General features: G+C 33.0%; 1 protein-coding gene across 1 annotated transcript; it reads left to right on the plus strand.

The window, feature by feature from the left end:
- Nucleotides 1–6,253: 6,253 nt before the first annotated feature.
- LOC130448994 (general transcription factor II-I repeat domain-containing protein 2A-like) lies at nt 6,254–20,896 on the plus strand. Its single transcript, XM_056786627.1, has 3 exons — nt 6,254–6,526; nt 6,764–6,875; nt 20,154–20,896. Exons 1-3 carry the CDS (start codon nt 6,254–6,256, stop codon nt 20,894–20,896), a joined length of 1,128 nt encoding a protein of 375 aa, XP_056642605.1.
- The last annotated feature ends 1,407 nt before the right edge of the window (nt 20,897–22,303 follow it).

The raw sequence follows: 22,303 nt of genomic DNA on the forward strand, positions 1-22,303 counted from the left end.
GACTGGCTGTGAAAAAGGTGATGAATAATGTCATTGAGGGAACTATCATAAAGGAAAAATACAAAGGGGAGAATGTCTTAATTCCGCGTATACCAATGATTCTAACGGATTTTCCAATCGACTTTATAATTTCCAGTACGTCTGGCCTATGCGATGACCATAAATAAATCGCAAGGCCAGTCGCTGGAAGTTTGCAGAAACAACTTGGAGTATCCCTGTTTCGCGCACCACAAAACAAAACAAAAAATTTAGTTCCTCAGAAAGCTTTAAATTGATGATTGTATCATAACTGTGTGTGTGTCTGTCAATATCAAATTGAAACCTTATAGACAGTATTTCAGGAGAGCTCTGTTCTGTAAGTAAGCAACATCATGTGTAATTAATCGAAAATAATAATAAAACTTCATTCATAACGAGCATTTTTTTATTTGTTTTAATAAAGAAAGGACTCCTTCTGTTTGTTGTAAGTTTATTTCATACAACTATTTTGGTCTTAAATTTATCTATTCAGGCAATACGAAGTCTGTCCGGGTCAGCTAGTTCAATCATGAAAAAAAATATGAACATCAAAATCTCTTTTCTATGTTTATAAATTCCACATAATACTTGCTTTTAGTGAAAATACTCATTAAACATCAAGACGTCTACTTTGGACAACAAATTCTTAGAACTTTTATTGTTTTTAATCTTATTATAATAAAGTTAGATGCCTTGCATTCCAAAGGCATTATATATCATTTATACATCCATAAAAGTTCATCACAAGACATTCAAAATGAATAGATACGATTTCAAAGAAAGTTGAATCAATAGACAAAAGGTAAGTTTCTAAAGTTAATCTTTTAATGAGTTATGATCACCGTAAATTTCTCATATTATTTTAGACCGCCAAGATGTGTACTCGACGTATTGATTGCCTATAAACTAAATAATGTATTAATTAGGAATTTTTGTATACAAATAATTTTTTTAAACCGCTATGAAATCTTTTTTTTTTAAGAAAGCTGGATATTTATGAAGAAATTCGTAGTTTTCAATATTTGTATGTTTCTAAGATAATATTTTTTAATTTTGTGTCCAACTTTATGATTAACGTGGAATGTCTAAACTATTTTCCTGAAACATCTCGATATGCCATGCTTCATTTATTTTACCTTTCTGATATGATAATAAGAAATATGAATCATGATAAATAGTAGCATTACTTCAAAGTTTGTTGTTTCAAGAGAAAGTTACTCTTACCACTATTAGTAACCTTTCAACTTATAGTAATTCCCTTTTGCGGAGTTTTGTTAAAATGACAATCTGCTCGTAATAACAATCAGCAGCTCACAGCTTATTTAAATGAGTATAAACTACGGTGTTGCTCAACAACATATTCAATTTTTGGAGTTTACTCCTTAAGAATCGATTTGCATATATAAGGGGCCCAGTACGAGAAAAATGTGAGGAGTAAAATCTATCGATGAATGACCTCGTTACGTTTTTGGTGCGCACCCTATGATGCGCAACTTTCTAATTTGGTTGTGAGTGTAGGGTATAGGGACACGTATATCAATAATTAATATTGTTATTGTGAAGTTTTAATTTTTATCATTGTGTTCCGCTAAAGTGAATTGAAAGTATTTTCAAATAACTATGGCAGAAAGAGGTGTAGATGATATTGCGGGAACATCTAACAAACACGTGGTTGCAAGGTGCAATTTGTATTTATTAAATATTTTAATAATTATCGATGTAGTTCATATAAATATATATTTGAAAACAACTCATAAAATTAGATAATCAACCCAATATGAATTTTATTGACTATTGTAAAAAGTTTAATGTAAAATATTTCGTCGATTAGTTATAATAAATGTATATGAAATGAATAAATTGAATAAATATATATTTATACATGTATATTATTTTCATTAATTAACAAATTTACCCTTTTACACAGTATCAATCTTTTTTAAGTTAAATAAACTCTTTTTGCGTCTGGTTAGACTATCGAACTTAAGGAGTAAACTCCAGTCGTGCGTCGGAGTTGACACACACAATTTTTTTTATACAATATAACAGCAGTCCTTATAGACCCATGGCTTGAAGTCTCTCTACTCCTTTTCTTCAACTCCTCTTGTTGACAGCTGCATTGCGCTAGTTCCCTATCTACAGCTTCTGTAAGTCACACATGCATTTAGCTATTTTCTACGTGGACGCCATCTTCTACTTTTCGCGCCTTCTCTCCATTTGTTAAGTCTTTTCACCCACCTGTTTTCCTCTATTCTGGCTTTATGCCTCCCCCCCCCCAACCAAGAAAGTCTTTTAGTTATGTAGCCGATTTCTATCTGACCATATAAACTTTCAATCTTTGCATTCCTTCGTCTTCTCCATTCGTCTTGTTCTACTCGTATCCCTCCAAAAATTTCCAATATTCACAAAAGCATGAATGGTAAAAATTGTTGAAATTATCCTAATTATTACCAGTAATGACTTATAAATATTCAAAAGATGCTTATATTGAACCCCACATATTTACGAGGATATATTGAAAAATTCTTATCCTACTATAGAACCAAACAAAATTTCAATGTCAAAATATTTTATTACTCAACATATTCTCCTCTCAATTGTATAGATTTATTACAGCGAACCTGCAACGTCTCTAGACTTTTAAAAGAAAATGTTTCTTCTTGCTCTGCAAACCAAACCTCCACAGCTTTTATTACCTCCTCGTTCGAAGAAAATTTACGACCTTTCAAACTTTTTTTCAGTTGAGGAAAAAGATGAGAGTTGGACGGAGCTAAATCTGGTGAATAAGGGGGTGATTAAAACCCTAAATCACGAATTTTTTGCATTTCAACATGAGATTTGTGTGCACGAGCGTTGTCCTGCAGCAACAAAACACCTTTGGATAGTTTTCCGCGTCTTTTGTATTTAATTTTTTCCCGTAGAGTGGTCAGTAATCTCGAGCTATTGTTCTTCCCTTACAAAAAAAATTATTCATGATTACTCCATGTCAATTCCAAAAAACTGAAGCAAGAACTTTTCTAGCAGATATTTGGAAACGAAACTTCTTAGGTCTTGGATAACCAGAGTGTCACCATTCCATCATTTGTTGCTTTATTTCTGGGCTAACTAGATATCAATACATCCTCGTACATATCTAACATAAAAATGTGGTATTTCATCGAAGTTTGATTGTTTTATCCAAACAACCTACGAACCCAAGAAATTAGAGACAGAAACAAATAAATTTATATTAAAATGGTTGAAGAAATCTAGAAATAGAAATAGAAATAGATATTTATACTGTTACACTATCTGCTTATTGTTTCATTTCTAATTTCACAATTTTTTTGTTTACTTATTTATCTTCATCAACGTAGAAGTTATTATGTACCATGTATTTTTATCCTTGATAAAGATCAAATAAAACATTGAAACATTTGCATTTTAAAAAAAATCTTGAACAGTTTTATTTTGAGTCCTCAACCCGCAACACCATTCGAAATTACATACTAGGAAATACAATAATTTCAACAATTGAATCATATGCTTAGAAGTTATGAGATATATGGAATTTTACTTGGAACATAGAACATGAAATCTTCGGGTTTCTTTTAAGTAATTGACCACACAATATTATTGCATATAAACATACTTTCCACTTTCCCGTTCCCTTTAGATCTTCCACAACGATTCGTCTCATTTCATTTAGGTTGAAACAAAATAAAAATCAATCATTTTCGAATCGAATCTCACATAATATTTTGTTTAATAAGGGCGCCATAAAAACAAATGTATGTCGCTACTTCAAAGTCGAGAATCCCAGGTGAGATGGAGAAACGATTTACATGTTTTGTAATTTATTTTAACATAAACACATATGCAGCATCATCAAACTGATAAAGTATGAATAAAACTTCAACAAACATTTTACCCGCAACGTTTCAACCTATTTAAGACTAAATAATATCATACATCACCTCGGAGGAATGTTGTTTCTGATACGATCTCAAGAAGTCATCGTAATTTATTTTAATATAATATTATACCTTCAGACAAATAAAATATTTTGGTCTGGATATGTATCATCTGCCCTACCTGACAGTCCCACTCTCATTTCTACGATCTTGCTTGCTCTCTTAATTATTTGTTAGCGACCATCTGATACAACCAACTTTATTGTGGTGGTGTGTGAATATGACAACAAACATTAAAATGAAAACTTAATGATACCATATTTATCGTTATGTTGCTTTCTGCTTCACTAGCACAAAAATAAAGGAGATCATTAAAGCTAGCTGCTTTGATTGTTTTCAGGGTCGGTCTAGAGTGGATCTTTCAATTTAAAATAACGCACGATCTTCAAAAGTATTTCAAATATGAATAATTTTATACGATTTGGAATAATCATTCCCTAATCATAAATAATCTTCGGTCTCTGAAGAGAATAACATGTTTATCGAAGCGCTTATTGGATAGTGTAAAAGTACTGATATAGTTTGATTCGTAATATAAGTGATTAATAGCGATTTTGAAATACAAAGGTAGAGTATGATGAAGAGACAGAAGTAAAAACAATAAATAGGGTAATAATATACATAAAATGGATGGATGAAATTTTATAAACTAAATAAAACTCAGTGTATATAATATACTACACCACATAAATGAAATTAAAATATTACTGAAAGGCAAACGAAACAAGAATCTCACGATCCATTCCGATGAGCGTTCGTACAATAAAGTTGTTATACATTTGACTTTCTTTTAACGTATGACAATGTGTCTCTTATCTTGGCTATTCTTGGTTATCAACGTTATACATATTTATAAGAGTCGATCTAAAATATACGGTTAAATAATAAGGAATTTCATTGTAATAGCTCTAACCAACTAAACTCCAATGTGCCAATTCAAATTTCAATAGAAAACTACTCTAGTAGATTACCACTCCACATCATTGTATGTATTCCACTTATTAGAATCAAAGTCTATCAATATCAAACCTCGAACGAGGAATACCTAGTGCGAATCAACAAAAATGACAGATATAAGAACCCTAAACGCGGCTGATATGATATTAAATTGAAATTGGGATAAAAGTAAAAAATAAGCAGAAAAAGTGAATGAAAGCTGGGAAAAACTAAAACTGAACATAATAGAAACTGCAACAGAAACCCTTGGCACCCGAAATATAAAACAACAAAAACACGGTCCCAATAAAACCCCATGGTTTTGCAGCGAAGTCAAAGGAAAATGTATCAAAAAAAGGCTTATCTAAAACACATGACAACAATAACTCCGAAAGACTACGATGACTATAAGAAGGTAAGAAACGACACCAATACACTAGTAAAGCAAAAAACAAATAGTATTGGGGAGAATTATCAAAAAAAAATTACTTTTATGGCCTCCAAAAACAGATGTGGAGATTCATCAGAACTCACAGAAAAGAAGCAAGTGAATATATTAGCTCAAACCATATAACAAAGGAAACGTGTGTCCAACATCTTGAAGAATTGTATAAAAAAGAAGATATAGAAAGCATACCGGGCACTCCAAATATTACAACTAACGAAGTAGTTGAAATAGAAGAAAGAGTTATAGAAACTGCATTAATGAAATTAAGAACAGAAAAATCCAGGCCCTAACGGCGTTCCAAATGATATTCTTAAATACGACGGGAGGAGTCTGAAACAGCAGCTAACCCACAGCTATAACCCGCAAAATCCTATTACATAAAAAAATGTATGAATGGCGTCTAAGTCCCACAATTTTACTGTTCGAAAAACGAGACAAAAAGATACCCGCAAACTTTCGAGGCATAAACCTTCTAAATACAATCTTGAAGCTAGTAAACAAAGATCATAACAAACAAAATAAATGAACTCACCACATTTAGCGATGAATAGCAAGTATTCAGATCTTGTACTGATGCAATATTTGTCCTGCAACAAATAACTGAAAAATCCATCGAGTATAACAAAACGGCGTTCATGTGTTTTATAGACCTGGAAAAGGCGTTTGACCGAATACAACTGAAGGACGTGGTACACCTTCTATACAACAGGCAAATCGCATAATACTTCATAAAAACCATCGAAAATATTTACCAGAGAAACAAAATACAGGCCAAAATCGATGGCATAACTACAGAAGAAATTCTTGTAAACAATGGTATTGGACAAGGACCCCCGTATTATCCAACATCGTTATGGACGAAGTAATAAAAAGCACTCCTAACCTGAAAGGGCATAAAATGGGGAACAAAGACATCAGGATCCTATGCTATGGCGATGATGCTGTTCTGATTGCAGAAAACGAAGATGGCCTACAGAGATTACTATTCAAATTCAACACAACGGCAAAAAGTTTAAAAATGAAGATATCTGCAGCAAAAATTAAATGCATGATCACCTCAAAAACACCTATCAGATGCAAACTGGTTGTAGATGATGAAATTATACAACAAGAGATGAAATTTAAATATCCAGGCCCAGACATATCTGGATCCGGTGATATCGGAGTAGAGGTAAGAAACCAAGCGACAAAAGCAGCACGAACCTCAACTTACCTGAACGATACAATCTTCCGAAACAAATATATCGTAATCGCAAGCAAGCAAATCCCGAATCTACAAGACTGTCATCCAACCTATATTAACATACTCAGCGGAAACCAAACCAGACACATCGAACACAAAAAGAATATTAGAAACCACTCAAAATAAAATAGTGCGCAGAATCGCGGGGAAAACACTTTTTGACAGGAGACAAAGAGAACCGAGGAACTTAGAAGAACATGTAAGATTGACAACGTGAACGAATGGATATTGGAAAGAAAAAGAAAGTGGAACGAACGAATGGTCAAAATAGCTAGAGGCAAGTCGCCTTTAGTGTGCCGAAGCGTTGGAAGACCCCGCAAGAGATGGAGCGACAACCTCTCTAATAATTAAACGGCAGAGGATACGAGGAACAACAACCATTTTGCTTACATTAAAAGAAGAAGAAGAAGAGAGTAAAAAATATCTTTGATATAATTTAACGAACATAAGTAACATAAAATTATGGAAAATACAAAGAACAAAGAAAAAAGTAACATACAAGGTAGCTGAAGCAAAGAAAATGTTTTAGATGGTAACAAATTGGAAATAACCGCAAAGGAAATCAAAAATTGTTTCACATAACAAATAAATCTATGAGAGAAGGAGGCTGGTAAACACGTCGAAATATATATAAAGTAGAATAGATTTTTAACAGAGGATGCAAAAGTAATAGAAACGTGAAAGCCGTAGCTAAGCGACTCATATGGGAACAAAAGATAATAATAAAACAAAATAAAAAATAGATAACTTGAATGATAAAAAGGATCACGATGGAAATAAAGAAAGGATAATAAAAGAGAAAAGATGCGGCAAAATAAACTTATAGGGGCTTAGACTTATTCACAAAAATATGCAACATAGCTTGGGATACGAAAAGAGATGTAAGAACTATAAACTAATAACTCGATGAAGGTGTAAGAAATATTCCTCGATAACAAATTAAGACTATATATTATAGTAGATTCACTAAATGATGTACAAAGCGAACTCCGCAAAGATAGAAGTGTACAAGATCATATATTTACCTTTAAGAAACCTATAGATTATAAAGCTGTCCACCAAGATATAAATGCGTTATTTGGATTTGTTGATTTCAAGGAAGCTTTTGACATAGTTGTTAACCTACGAAATGCAATCATAATTCTATATAAACGAGATTTTAACGTGTAATTGATAAAAAATTATTATCAGAGACTTTTCTTACCAAGGTGGTGGCTTCAGTCTAGGCTTTTCAAGATATATATATATATATATATATATATATATACATAATTCAATAAATATCTGCTCAACATACTCAAAGGAAATGTACGTTAGATAAAAGAGCTTCGTAAACAAGGAAAATATCTGTCGCACCATAAGCTGATGATATAATAGTTGCAGAAAACCTCCAAGATCTACAGAAACACTTTTACATCTGGAAAAATACACAACAGTTCGGTATGTGAATAAATGTATAAAAGACTGCAGTTATAGCACTCAAGCAATTATCTTAGAAATAGAAGGATAGAGGATGGCAACGGTTAACACTTTAAAATACCTTGGATCAGAATAGATAATACAGTCTATGAAGACACAGATGTTAATAAGAGAATTAAAAATGCTCCCAATACATATTACAGGATAACCAAGCGCTTGATCAATAAAAAGAAGTATAAAGAAAGACAATGCAACTTGTTTATGAAGTTATTTATAGACCAATACCGATTAATGGTGTGAAACATGGACACTCGCTAATAAACAAAAAAGTGCTTAACCTCCTGCAGTAATAAAATATCTGAGGTGGGGAGAGATGTTACAAAAAACGAGGTTAACAAATGTCCAAATACAAAATCTGGAAATCATGTCACTCATGGAAATCATTGAGCGAAGACAGTTTCGTTTGTGGGGTCATTTGAAAATAATGGAAAATTCAATCAGTGAGGAAAGTATGGGATGCCAAAATATAAAAACAAAAAAAGAGGAAGACCTAGAGCAGCAAAGGATAAAGTAATTGTTACTACACTTGAGAGAAAAGGCACAACATGGATAGAATATATCGATTTGTTTGATATTTTTGGACACAATCAATATATGTATAGTAAAAAGTATCTATACCGCAATAATTGTCAAAATATTCGAATATGATTAAACTTAACAAACATTTGTTAATTATAGTTTTTATTAAAGTATAAATTTAAGCCAAGCTGAACGGTAAAATAATGTTTTCTTAACGAAACCAATATATGTACAGCGGGGGTCTTACAGCTTTCTTTCCACACTTTTCTATCTATCCTTTCGTTTTCCTGGATAGCTCTGTCTTCCATATTTGGGTCTTCCTCATCACATGTCCGTAGCAGAGCAGTTGCTTAGTCCGTTAGTTGTCAGCACTCACATTCATACGTTAGAATAGGTTCCACTGTGACTTTATATATTGTAATTTTTGTGTTCAGGTTAATTTTTTCAGACCAAAGCAATGAGAATTTGTGTAGCTTTTTACCTTTGTTGCACTTTATTTCTTATATCGTTTTCTGTTGTTCCATCTTTCTAAATTATGGTTCCTCGGTATTTGAATTATCTGCATCGTCTCCTCTATCGTTCTACACTATCTTCTATCTCAATTCCCATTCTCGCAATTCTAGTTCTCCAGCTACACAAAGCTTCCTTAATGTATATTTTAAATAATGTTCATGATAAACTACACCCTTGTCTAAAACCTTTCGATTCCGAAAATGTTTTTGATAAAGTATTTGCCAACTTGACTACTTTCTGTATATGTTCTAAATAGCTCAAACATAAAAAATGCTGAGGTCAGATTTTGTCAATATATATTAAAAAGAGTTTTCAACGGCACGGTATCGTAGACCTTTTCGAGATCAACAAATACGTATTGCTAAATTTCGGGCTTTACGTATTTGCTGTAAAACGAATCTATTATCAATACATGAGCGTCCCACACGAATCCGTTCTTTTCTTCTATTTCAATCATATTTTTTCCAATACTATAATTCAAAACTTTGTCGTATAACCTTCCCATTGGGCTAGTTACACTAATTGCCACACTTCTTATCTCCTTTCTAGTATATTGATGTAATATACAACATATTCCAGTCTTCGGCGATTTCGTCCCCATTCAACAGGCAGTTATTGAATAGCTTTGTTATAATTTCGTATAATAGTGTCAGTCCATGTTTCACCAACTCGATGGGAATATTTCTGAGTCCTGCTCGGTGGCGGATTTACGAATTTGCCACCTGATTTGCAGCCCTGTCCAATAGCATGTAATGGGGAGGAATAGGCAGAGGGGAGGTGGGATGCTTTCAAGGTTGGCAAAGTTGGAAACTAGTAAAATTTCTTGCATGACCAAGAAATTAAATCTCAATAAAATTGTCTAAATATGACGATAGATATTATTGAGACCTAACCTTAGATTTTAAATTATCTCTGCAGTCAGTTGACTGATGAAACAGATTTGTCTCTATCAGAATATTACAAATATTGTTTGAGGGAATGGAACTAAAATCGTAACTTTAGTTTACTTACATATCAACACAGAGTGACCCAACGAATATTTAAGTCATAGTTTGGCATTGATTTCATTGTAACATTCTTTCTTTTCATCAAATGCAGGTAGTTGGTACCACCCGGGTTGGGGTCAATATATGGGTTTAGCCTATTGTTATCCATTCACAAACACTGAAAATAGTGTGCCGGTAGGATACTCGGAAAAAGGAAAGAATTTTATTTAAACAGAATAAAAATTAGGCATTATGTACATAGTATTAGGTATACTTATTTTTTATAAGTATAATCTACTACTTAAGTCATCGATATTGACACTTCAGGTCAGAAAAAATACTATTCCTAATTCTCTTACGCAATTACTTGAAATTTTAATATTACAAACAATACTATTTCAAGACCTTCGCCAATGGCCGACACCGAAATTGAGCCGAACTGGACGGAATTCCCCATTTTATTACTCTATACCTTTTTTAAATAGACTATAAAACTGTTACGTTATTCTACTTTCTTACCAAACTAAACGTAAACTTATTATATTAGTCGGGTTATTGATCAACACAGTTATGCTGTAACATTACTTAATCATATATTTACATTGACAGCAATAAAAATGGCTTATGCTGTATACTAATACGGTTTTCAAAGTTATAGTTACAAAACAATGTTTATTTGCATACACAAAGGTGGAACTGGAATAAATACTATTTACATTTTACAGTAGTTTATGTCTTGTTTGGCCTTCAGCAAATACGTCAATTAACTCATTGAAGTCCAACACTTTAGTTATGTCTGACTCAATCGCCTGCCAATTGAGCCGATCGTTGGTCGTTGTTGAACGGAGGTAGTTTTTCAATCGCTTCATAACTGAAAAGGATCGTTCAGCTGAACAATTCAAGACAGCTATGGTCAACAAAATTTTGATACATACGTCCACTTAAGATCGAAGAATATTTTGCGTTGATCTTCTTCGAGGTATAAACTTTTCAAGTAACCAAAAAAGTGAAGGCATTCATTAGTAAAACTCTCTTCGTCTGGTAAATCATCTGGGTATTTGAAATATAGTTTCTTGGCATTTTCACCAATGGTTCTTTCATCCCATTCATTACCAGAGATGAAGATGTCAAAAAGTGAACTTATTTCCTCGTAAACAATTTTTCGTTTCGACAACTCGCTCAGTAACTTGTCAATAATCGCTAGAAACGTGTTTACTTCGAAGCTGTCCCGTCCGGTAAGATTTGCTCCGCATTGTTCTCTTGTCTCATCTCAGCTTTCTAATTTTTTTTTCTTCTTGAACTATCCTCATAATGAGATATTTTTCGATTGCTTTCTCTTCAAAAGCATCAAACTCTGTTCGGAAATGTGATACATACTCATAAAGAGAGTCGTAAATATATGCTACTGTTGAAAGATTTATTTCTTTGGATCGAAGTGTCTTGCTTGAAATATTTAATCTGTCTAGCAGTTGACAGATAAAAAAACTTTTTCCTTATTTTTCAATTTTGCGGACCCTAAAATTTGCTGCTCTGGGTCATGGCCCGTCCGGCACTGGTCCTGCTGCCTTTCCATTTTTTGACAGTTGCAAATGAAACGAATACTTCGAATACGAATAATCATAAATAAACATCACAATCACTTTTTATGTGATATTGTGTCTGGTTAATCTACTATTATTATCTCATTTACACTTGGCACATTATACTTCAAAACGATTTCAGAAAGAAAGTGGTTACAACTCCTCCAGAACTCTACCAAATCTGATATTCTTTTTATTAGTGGTTCATCCAGATATTGTTTTCGTTTATTAAGGATAGACTTATCAGACTTTGGAAGTTTCACTCTATTTGTGCTAACTGATATGAGTTTTTATCTCTTCATCAAATTAATGATTTATTAGTTCCTTGTATTGGCCTTAAACCTGGAGAATGTTGTCTTCTACCTCTGTAATCTAAGCGAATAGTGTAATAGAAAGTTAAACAATAATTTCAGACGTAAAATGGAGACGATTGGATCGTGGATATAATATTGTAACTACTCTTATAAATTGTTGTCAAAGAGTAATTAATTCTTCGATTTTTTCAATATGTCCTCTTTAAAAGTCACTCCCAAGGTGGTCGATGAATTTACGTGAACAAAATATTATAATTATAAATGACACATGAATAATACAAAGTATAACAGACAGTTAGAAAATATCGAATTTGATAATCAAAAATGAATATCTATTTATTAATTATTTTAATAAAAAATATCAATATTTTCATAAATAAATATTTTTACCCACTTAAAGCCGTTTCTGTATATTTTTAATTGAATTATAGCGTGTATGGGTTTAAGGAATATTTGTAATATATATAAAATTCGTTTAATTTTTGTGTTGTCTCATTATTGAGATCACAACGTGATAAAGATGTTATTAGTTGTACTGAAACCAGATAGTAATCGATATCACCAACATCGCTTGACTATGACGAAAATTTCTGTTTCGATTTTATTCTTCGTGACAACTTTAACTGTTTCTAAGATTCTGAGTTAAATGTTAATAATAAAACAATAGATATGGACTGAAAAAACTTTGTAAATTTCTAAATAAAAAATGTAATTAGAAGATGATATTTGAGAAAATGAAATACAATGTCACGTGCATTTAAAGTGAATGTTGAAAGATTTTCTAGGTAAAATATGAACGAAATAAATACTGGAAAATTGTGACCAAAAGATATATCGGAAAGGAAAGGCCGAAGAAGAAGAACTGAAAAAATCCGAAACATTTACTCTTCATAGAAGCTCCAAATGATGTATACCTCGCAACAAAAGTGGTAAATACATATTACGTACAAATTATTTAATTTTTAATTATTGAATTGTTTTAGGTTGTATTATCGTGGGCATAATGGATGTTTATGATGAAATTGAAAGACATTCAAGACTTTGAATCAAATCACCTCATTACCATACCCATCACTTAAACAAAATATGCAAGACCATCGTCCAATACATGTGACCAATCCTTACAAGTGCATCATACCGAAAATTGGTATTGATAAATTAGAAACAAATAGCTATCCACCTGAAGTTATGCAAATTTATACACCGGATATAGCTTCCGCATGTCATCTGCCACCTTTCGGGTTATACAAAAAATATATTATACAGAAAGTAAATTATAAAAAATCATAATACTCTTCGTCATCTGAGGATCTGTCATCTCCTCTTGAAGTTATAATTAACGATCCGATCGATCAAGTAATCAAGATCCCACATTTGCTCCTCTTCTGTAATGACATGCTGGACTGCTTTTCGCCAGTTCTCTGGTGTCACCTCCTTAATCAAACAGTAGCTTAACGTCTTTCATTTTGAATGTCGTGTTTTGTCTTGCTACAAATCCTTTCACTTACGCCAATATAAGTTCTATAGGATCTAGTTCGCAATGATATGACGGTGTGCGTAGCACAGTTACACTATGTTTTTCTGCTCTATCTTCTACGGCGTATTCCATAAAACGATGTTTGTGTAAATTTGCTATAGCTAATAGTTCTTTTTTTATCAAGTTATCTTAAAATTCAATACTTCTGGTGGTTAACCAGTCAATAATTTCTTGTTTTCTCCAAGATGAAGGTGGAGTCTTCTCTATGCGTCGAGAATGATAACTTGCGTTATCCATAACTACTACTGAATCAGCCGAAAGATATTTTATCATTTCACTAAAATAGTCTTTACCTGAAGACACCTTAATACCTTCCTTAAAAGCTTGGCGAGCACTGGTTATATTTTTGTCTTGCCACGTTTTTGGTACTGTATAAGCTTCATTAATCCATGTCTCATCAAGATAAAAGATTTTCTTCTGCTCTGTTCTGTACTCCTTTATACTTCTTAAGTATTTCGTCGCCAGCAAACAATTTCATCGCCTTCCAGTAAAAGTGCCTTACGGTTATGCTTTTCCCAGGCAAAATCCATATTTCTCAAAGTGGACCATAAAAGTTTTTTAGTTATCAACGGAATACTGTCAACCTGGCCAAGTTCCATTAAAATCTTATCTAGGGTGGACACTTCTTTAAAATAAAAAGAGTGAACTTTTCTTCGAATTACACTTTTGGTGTCTTCATCAAGGATTTTTACTGGTCTGCCTGGACTTTTCTTGGGAGGTACCGCTTGGCCTGCTATCTTTCTTCCCCGCAATAATTTAAAAACGGTGGACTTTCCGATTCCAGTCATTCGGGAACATCGGTCGACAGTTTCTTGTACAGTAAATTTCGGGTAATCGTATTTTATGCAATCGTGTACATTTGAAATAATAAGTTTTTCATTCACTGATAGTGGAGAATTATTGGAACATCTTTTCGTTGGTGTAAATGTCGCCGTTTTATTACTAATCTTATAATACTGTGAACACTATTTTCGGCTTAACATCAAATACTGATGCGTTAAACTAAATAAATATACTCATAAAGGGCTAAAAATTTTGGGTAAGGCACCATTGCCCTTACGGCGCAAGGTTAAGCCGAATCTGAAATAGGGTTGGAATTAGGCAGAGGCACTAATAGAAGGTTAAACGGTACCTGTTAAACGCAAAACGTAACTGTATAATCCACTACCCTACCCTACACAATATTTCAAGAACTACACCTATGACCGACACCGACATTGAGCCGAACTGGACGGAATTCCCCATTTTATTGCTATATACATTGCTGAAATAGACTACAGGTAGATATTAAACAATATACAATAGAAAAATGAAATTTTAAAATTTGCTGAAGCCGTAATTGGTAAAATTAGTACGTACATACAACATAATAATGCACACAATTGGTTAAAATTCTAACCCCAATATTGCCAACAACCTATGTGAATTTAAAATTCGGGGAAACAAATTGTGTGTAATTAATTATTTCAAATTTAAAGAAAAAAAGGAATAACACAAAAGTGGCAACATTCTTTATACTGCTTAGTGTAAGGATGCAAAGCAAAGTTCCATAAGGATGGAGGTAAGTTAGGTTAGGTAAGGTTAGGTTGGGCTCATTTCATAATTAAAAACCCCCGAGCTGCATAATCTTCTGTCGCGAGTTGTCTAATATTCAGGACAACTACGATCACGAGTAGGCACTTTATAACAGAAGTTAAAATTTTATGGTGGTTATTGAAATCACAAGTTGGCGCACGCCCAGTTACTTAAATCTTCAATAGTATATTCTACAAGGAATGAAAAATAACCACTATATGCAAGTAGAAGAATATACCAAGTTTTTACAAGAAATGAACAGAAATAAACTGGAAACAAAGTATTGTATTGGGCGTGCGCCAAGTCGTGATTTTAATACCCGCAATAAAATTCTAACTTCAGTTACAATGTACTAACTCGTGATCGTGGTTGTCATGAAGATTAGGCAACTCGTGACGGAAGTTTATGCAGCTCAGGATTTCAATTATGAAATGAACCTAATCTAACCTAACTTACCTTCATCGAACTTGATTGTTTCTGTCTAACTTTCTGTAAAAACTTGATATATTCTTCTATTTGTGTATAGTAGCTACTATTAATTCATTGCAGAATATATTATCGAATATTTATATGAACCACCACCATAATATAATGACCCTAAATGAAAAATTTTCTAACACTAACTGACCTTTCAAATAGTATAATTTATCAATCGAAATAGGACACCTGGTGGGGTGTTTTCATGCCTAAAAATCTACTCCAAGAGAAGAAGTCATCGCTTAAAGAGAATCTGGAGATGGGAAAATTTTATTAACAAAACGAAATCTGGCAAAGTTTTTTGTTTACTAGACTGGACACTTTATTAATGTGCTAAGTTCCATATTAACTGATGAGCTGTTATACCTAAAAATCTACTCCAAGGGAAGAAGAAGTCATCGTTTAAAGAGAACCTGAGGAGGAAAAATTTGATTGACAAAACGAAATGTAGCAAAGTTTGTCTGTTTATTAGACTAGGCACTTGATCAATGAGGTAATTTTCACATTAACTGATAATGAATGTAATCTCTTTAATTAGTAGTAGCTATTGTATATATCGTAGGTAAATAGACAAGTTGGGATTTCACCTAATATCCCAAGACAATAGGCAATTGGCTGATGGCGTGCCTATCATCCCGGAGTATTAGCTAAATGCCGGAAAATAGATTATTCGTCGAAAAATGACCAACCGTTTGTCCATTCTCCTGCGACTTTAGCTAAAATTCGGATAATAGAATATCTATTGAAAAAGGCCAAGCGTTTATCTGCTGTCCTATACTTCCAGCGAATGGGCCAATACCGAAGCCACTTTCATGTTGTTTTTATTTTTGAGTTCACACTGAGGTTCGCACTGGCACTTTCCATAAAACTTTAATCTAACCTAACCTAACCTAAACAATGATCTTCTCGATTCTAAAGAGTTTTTGGAAACGACTTTCAAGTTCACGTATCGACTAAACTGACTAATAATATACAAAACTGCACAAGACACTGTACCGGTATTGGCCTTTTCGCTAGAAGTATAGGATTGCAGATAAACTCTTGACCTTTTTTAATAGATATTCTCTATTATCCGAATTTTATCTAAAGTCCCAGGAGAATAGACAAACGCTTGGTAATTTTTCGACAAATAATCTATTTTCCGGCATTTAGCTAATACTCCGGGATGATAGGCACGCCATCAGCCAATTGCCTACTTATCCTAAGCTAAAATCCCAACTTGTCTATTGACCTACGACATATAAACCTAAATAAACACGAAAACTGATACTTTATCAGAGAAGTTGATTATTAGAATGATTTGTACATTCCCAATAGATCCGATTGATAGCAACCATTGACAAGTTGTTATAGGAAAAAATGAGTCAATTCCTATAATATTTGGATGCACCGTGAACCTATAGTGAAGTTATAGTGAAGAAATGCATTTATTTATTTCTCAATATTGTGCTATTTGAAATAGATAATGATAAAACTAGATATAATTGGAATTACGCACTCTCCAATATTTTCATTTTCCTCTTCATTTTGACACACTCTTTATGTTTATAAATTCAGTTTATTACAACATCATTTCTTAAAAGGATGTCCCGATTTAAATTAAGTGCCTTTATAGGAAGATAACAGGATGTGGATGGTATATTCATCGTAGGTACTAAATACTTCCTCATCAATAAAAGCAAAGATAATAATATTTGTATATTATGAAAATAGTATTCAAAATAATTGAAAGACCATCCTTCCATTTCATTTTAGTTAAAAAAATGTTATCCACTTCTTTTAGTAAATCAGATCTATATATCTATAATGAACCTCCTTGAAATATTATTATAGTGAGTTTCTTTTAGTTATACCTGCGTGTACCTTTTGTATGTAAGAGGCGTGGCTACGTCTCAGTTTATATGGATAAAACACGTTTGGATACGCCCTGAACTAATAATTGCAACAGAAGCATTTTTATAGTTTACATATCACATGAAGTAGTAGTGTAATAATGACAAAACTGTACATTTCCGAAAAAATTGAAGCTCTTCTTGTATTATCAGTAATCCGTTTATCGTCATGGATTTGTCCATATTGTCTTTCTGCATTCTTCTCTATTTTCTATTACTAGTTTGCTGATTTCCACTTTTATTTTTTTCAGATTGAGTTCTAGGCGTATTCGTTCTTTCTACATTAATGTCGTCCCTCGGTCTTGTATTTAGTGGTATTCAATCAATTATTTTTCATTGTGGTGACGTGTTTATTCGTAGCTCTTCGGAAAATCTTGTTGTTTTCTCTTTTTCCTATCTTCCCTATTCCAAGTTCGTCATTTTCTCTTTTTGGTCCCATTATTGCTCTAATAACTCGTTCACTTGAATTTTTCCTTTATCAGTTTCTAATATTTCTATTTTTGACTGAATAGTATTTAGTAGCTTATAACTAAATCATTTCTTATAATACTACAGGTTTTTCAGGTGTTTCCAGCTCATATTCATAGCTCTGTTATTGTATTTATGGAATTTATGATGACTTGTCTATACGAGGGTCACTCTCTATGTTCTGACATGCCACAAAACTAGATTTGTCAACTTAATTGTGTACTATGAGATAAAAAGAAAAAATGGAGTTATACTGAAAGTAGAGTTGTGTAGTGTAGAGAGGGAAATTAAAAAAAGAGCTTATTATTGGAAAAAGTCTAAAGCGTCACCCTTGTTTTGCAGTAGGAAAATAGCCGTTAGGGTAGGCAGTTTTACATTATTTACATTACTTCGTCATTAAGGAAGAAAGATTCAACGATTTTTTAAGCGAAATTATTTTTATTGGTCTTGGTTTACCTCTCTTCCGTTTATTATTTGATCGTGCTTTCCATATCACTTTAACTAGTAGCTTATTTGTCATTCTATCCATGTGTACAAATCATTTTAGGTTGTTGTTTCCTGTTGTTTCAGCTATTTATTCAATACTCAATTGCTCCGTTTCTCAATATGTCTTTACGTGTTATTACCTTCACTATCCTTCACTCCTCTATCTCCAATGCCTGTAATCAGCTTTTTGTTCTATTTGTCAGTACTCGGTGCTCACTACCATAGGTTAATATTGGCCGGTAAACTGTCTTATATACCACCATTTTGGTTTTCCTCCTGTTTTGCCTATGAATTATCTTGATAGTGCGTGATAGTTTCTAGATATTCATTCATTCATTTCCGCGTTGTCGGTTCCTTCTCTTTGTATTGCTACGACTGAGTATTTGATGATTTCGACTGGATTCATTATTTCCTTTTTATTTTCATCTGTTTATCTTCCTCTCCTTTGTATACTACTTTTGACATACAGCATCACAATTCTCTTCTTTAGTTTAGTCTTCAAGAGACCATCTGCAAACGCATTCCATTCTTAGTTCTTTGGATGCTGTTTTTGTAACTTTAATTATATCATTCCTAACAATTATGAACAACAGATGACTTAGTACCACTTCCTATCTTAGTCAATCTTTTATTATAAAGCTTCGAGATTCTAATTTGTTTCACCTGACGTAATCCTTGTTGTTGGCAAATAAGCTTTTGACTATCCTTAATTTTCTCTAGAATATTTTCATATACTTTAGATCACATATGGGCAACCACCGGCCCGCGGGCCGGATCCGTCCCCGTGTAAGATATAATCCGGCCCGCGAGACATTTTGGAAAAACCCAATTAAAAAAATATTACACTAAACTAAGTACTTATACTTAGTACTAGTACATATACTTATACTAGTACATATCTTTAAAAGAAAACACTTGTTTGTGCTTTTTATCTTATCCGGCACCGGATATGATATGAATAGACTATAAAAATGTGGAGTCATCAATAGACTAATGAATCCCATAGCCTACACAAGTTTCCTTGTGTTTTCTTAGTTTACTCACGGAAGTGACGGTGAGGCGGCACACATCAAAAACTTCGATGTTTGCCGCCTCATTCTTTGATAATTACCGCCACTCGGCTTGCTCGATCAAATTCTTTGAAGTTTGCCGCCTCACGGGCTACACATCAAAAGATTTTATTTATTGCTTCTCGATTATTCTAAACTAGTTTATTCCAGATTATTCCTTCATTTTGTCTATATAAGCGGGTGGATGGCCCGAAAGTTAGTTCTGTTCTATTTGAGCTACCGAGGTGATAACTCAGACAAGCGATATCCTAGCGAACGGCTAGAGCCGTCAACTTGCTTTGTGAATTTGTGTGCATCTTGAGTGGTTACTAACTATAGTTTGTTATTAAGTTTATTGAACGAAAAGTAAAAAAAAAATGATGTCTGGTGGAAAGAAACGAAAAGTAGATACAGAGGGTCGCCGCCAGTTACAAGAAAAATGGACTGAAGAATTCTTTTTTATCTTGCACAATAGTAATCCTATTTATTTGCTTTGTAATGAATCCATTTCAGTAATGAAAGAATTCAATATAAACAAGCATTACTCAACGCATGCTACACAGCACTCACTGACAGGACAATTAAGAACAGACAAAATCCAGAAGCTTAGAGCAAATATTGAAAAACAGCAACAAACTAGTTGGTTTGAATCTGGGCTGGTTTTGAATCATTTTCCATAGCATTAGACGAGAGCACCGATTTGTCTGACACAGCTCAACTGGCTATATTTATTCGAGGTATTGATAAGGAGTTCACTGTTACTGAGGAATTGCTATCTTTACAGCCGCTAAAAGCAACCACTACAGGAGAGGATATTTTTAATGAAGTTCAAAAGGTATTCACAAATTTTGGCCTGCCATGGTCAAAATTAAATGGAGTATGCACTGATGGTGCACCTTCTATGGTCGTCTTACGAAAAGGTTTCATCGGAATTTTGAATGAAAAAGCAACAGAATTAAATGTGCAAAAAGATGATTTGATAGTCCTTCATTGCATTATCCACCAACAGAACTTGTGTTCTAAGTCCATTCGACTCCACAATGTAATGAATGTAGTAGTAAAAACCATCAATTTTATTCGATCCCGAGGGCTTAACCATCGTCAGTTCAAGACGTTTTTGGATGAAATATCAGCTGAATATAACGACGTAACATATTATTGTGGAATCAGGTGGATGAGCAAAGGAAAAATGTTGAAACGGTTTTACGAGCTTAGAAATGAGATAGCAGACTTTATAAAAATAAAAGATAAGCCACTATCTGAATTGAGTGACCCAAAATGGATATGTGATTTAGCATTTCTGGTCGACCTTACAGGTTATTTGAATGATTTAAATTTGAAACTTCAAAAACAAGGACAGTTAGTAAATGATTTGGACAACCATTTGAAAGCGTTTCAGATCAAACTACGCTTGTGGGAGTAACAGATGCAGTCTGGTAACAGTTACCATTTCAACACGCTCTCTGCGTATGAAAATATTGCTTATGCTCAATATGCTGAAAAACTCAAGTTACTGTCGGAACAATTTTCGAACAGATTTAGCGACTTCAAAAACATGGAAGAATGTTTCAATTTATTTGCTACTCCTACAAAATGTAATGTACAAAATGCTCCAATACACTTACAAATGGAGTTAATCGAGATTCATAAAAACTCACTCCTAAAATCCAAATTTGAAGACGTAGAGTTGTGCGATTTCTAGAAAAAATACCTAGAAGAAGACAATTTTCCGCAGCTTAGAAAATTCGCAAGAAGATTGATTTCTGCGTTTGGCAGTACTTATAAATGCGAACAGTCTTTTCATTGATGAAAGTTAATAAATCAATACATCGTACAAGACTGACTGACGATAATTTGGAAAATTCTTTACGTCTATGTATCAGTGGAATTCATCCAAATATCGATGGATTAGTTTCCCAAATTCAAGCTCAAGTGTCTCATTGATTTCAGTGTATTTAACTTTTGTAGTTTGTAACAATTGCAAATGTAACTATTTAATTATAATGTTGTACCATTTTTTAAAATTTCATTTTGTTGTTTTAATAAATACAATAATCACATTATCACTACTTTAAAATGCACTAAGTACTTTTAAACGTGGCCCGCGAACGTTTTGAACGTTAAAGTTTGGCCCTCAGCATGTCAAAGGTTGCCCATACCTGCTTTAGATAATACTTAAATCCGTAATGACTCTATAATTTGTGCAAACTTTGGTGTCTCCTATCTCTTTCAGCTTCACTGAATGATAATCTGTCATGCCCTGCGCATTTTCCTCTCTTTAGTTTTTTAGTATTTTCTTCAATCATCATCATTGTTATTGGTTATTGTCTATCGTTATAATCCGTATATTCTCCTCCTCCTTCTCTATCTATATGTATTGTTGATTGTTCAATAACTCATAGAAGTACTCCTTCCATCGTTGCATAGTTCTCTAGTTACTATTATTATTTTCTTGCTTTTCCCTTTATTTCATAAATAATCAATTCAACAAATAATCAATTAGAAATTATCGTTTTTATAGAATTAACAACCAACTGGTGGCTCTTGTTTTAATACTGGTCGATTCCAATTTTGATAAGTACGATGCTCAAATAGAGTAGTGAGAATACACAGTGGAAAAGTTTAGATTTTTATAATTTATTGAAACATGTTGTCGAAATTAATTCTGGTAGAATTGTAAGTAAGTAAGTAAGACTGATATCCCTTTAAGTACTTTCATGTTATAATAAAACTATTAACTGTTGTTCAAGATTAAGGAATGAAATAAAAACAAAGTTTTTTTATTTAAAATTCTCCAAACTACAATACATTTAACAATTATAGATATACA

The sequence above is a fragment of the Diorhabda sublineata genome, chromosome 9 (assembly GCF_026230105.1).
Source record: "Diorhabda sublineata isolate icDioSubl1.1 chromosome 9, icDioSubl1.1, whole genome shotgun sequence".
Taxonomy (NCBI): Eukaryota; Metazoa; Arthropoda; class Insecta; order Coleoptera; family Chrysomelidae; genus Diorhabda; species Diorhabda sublineata.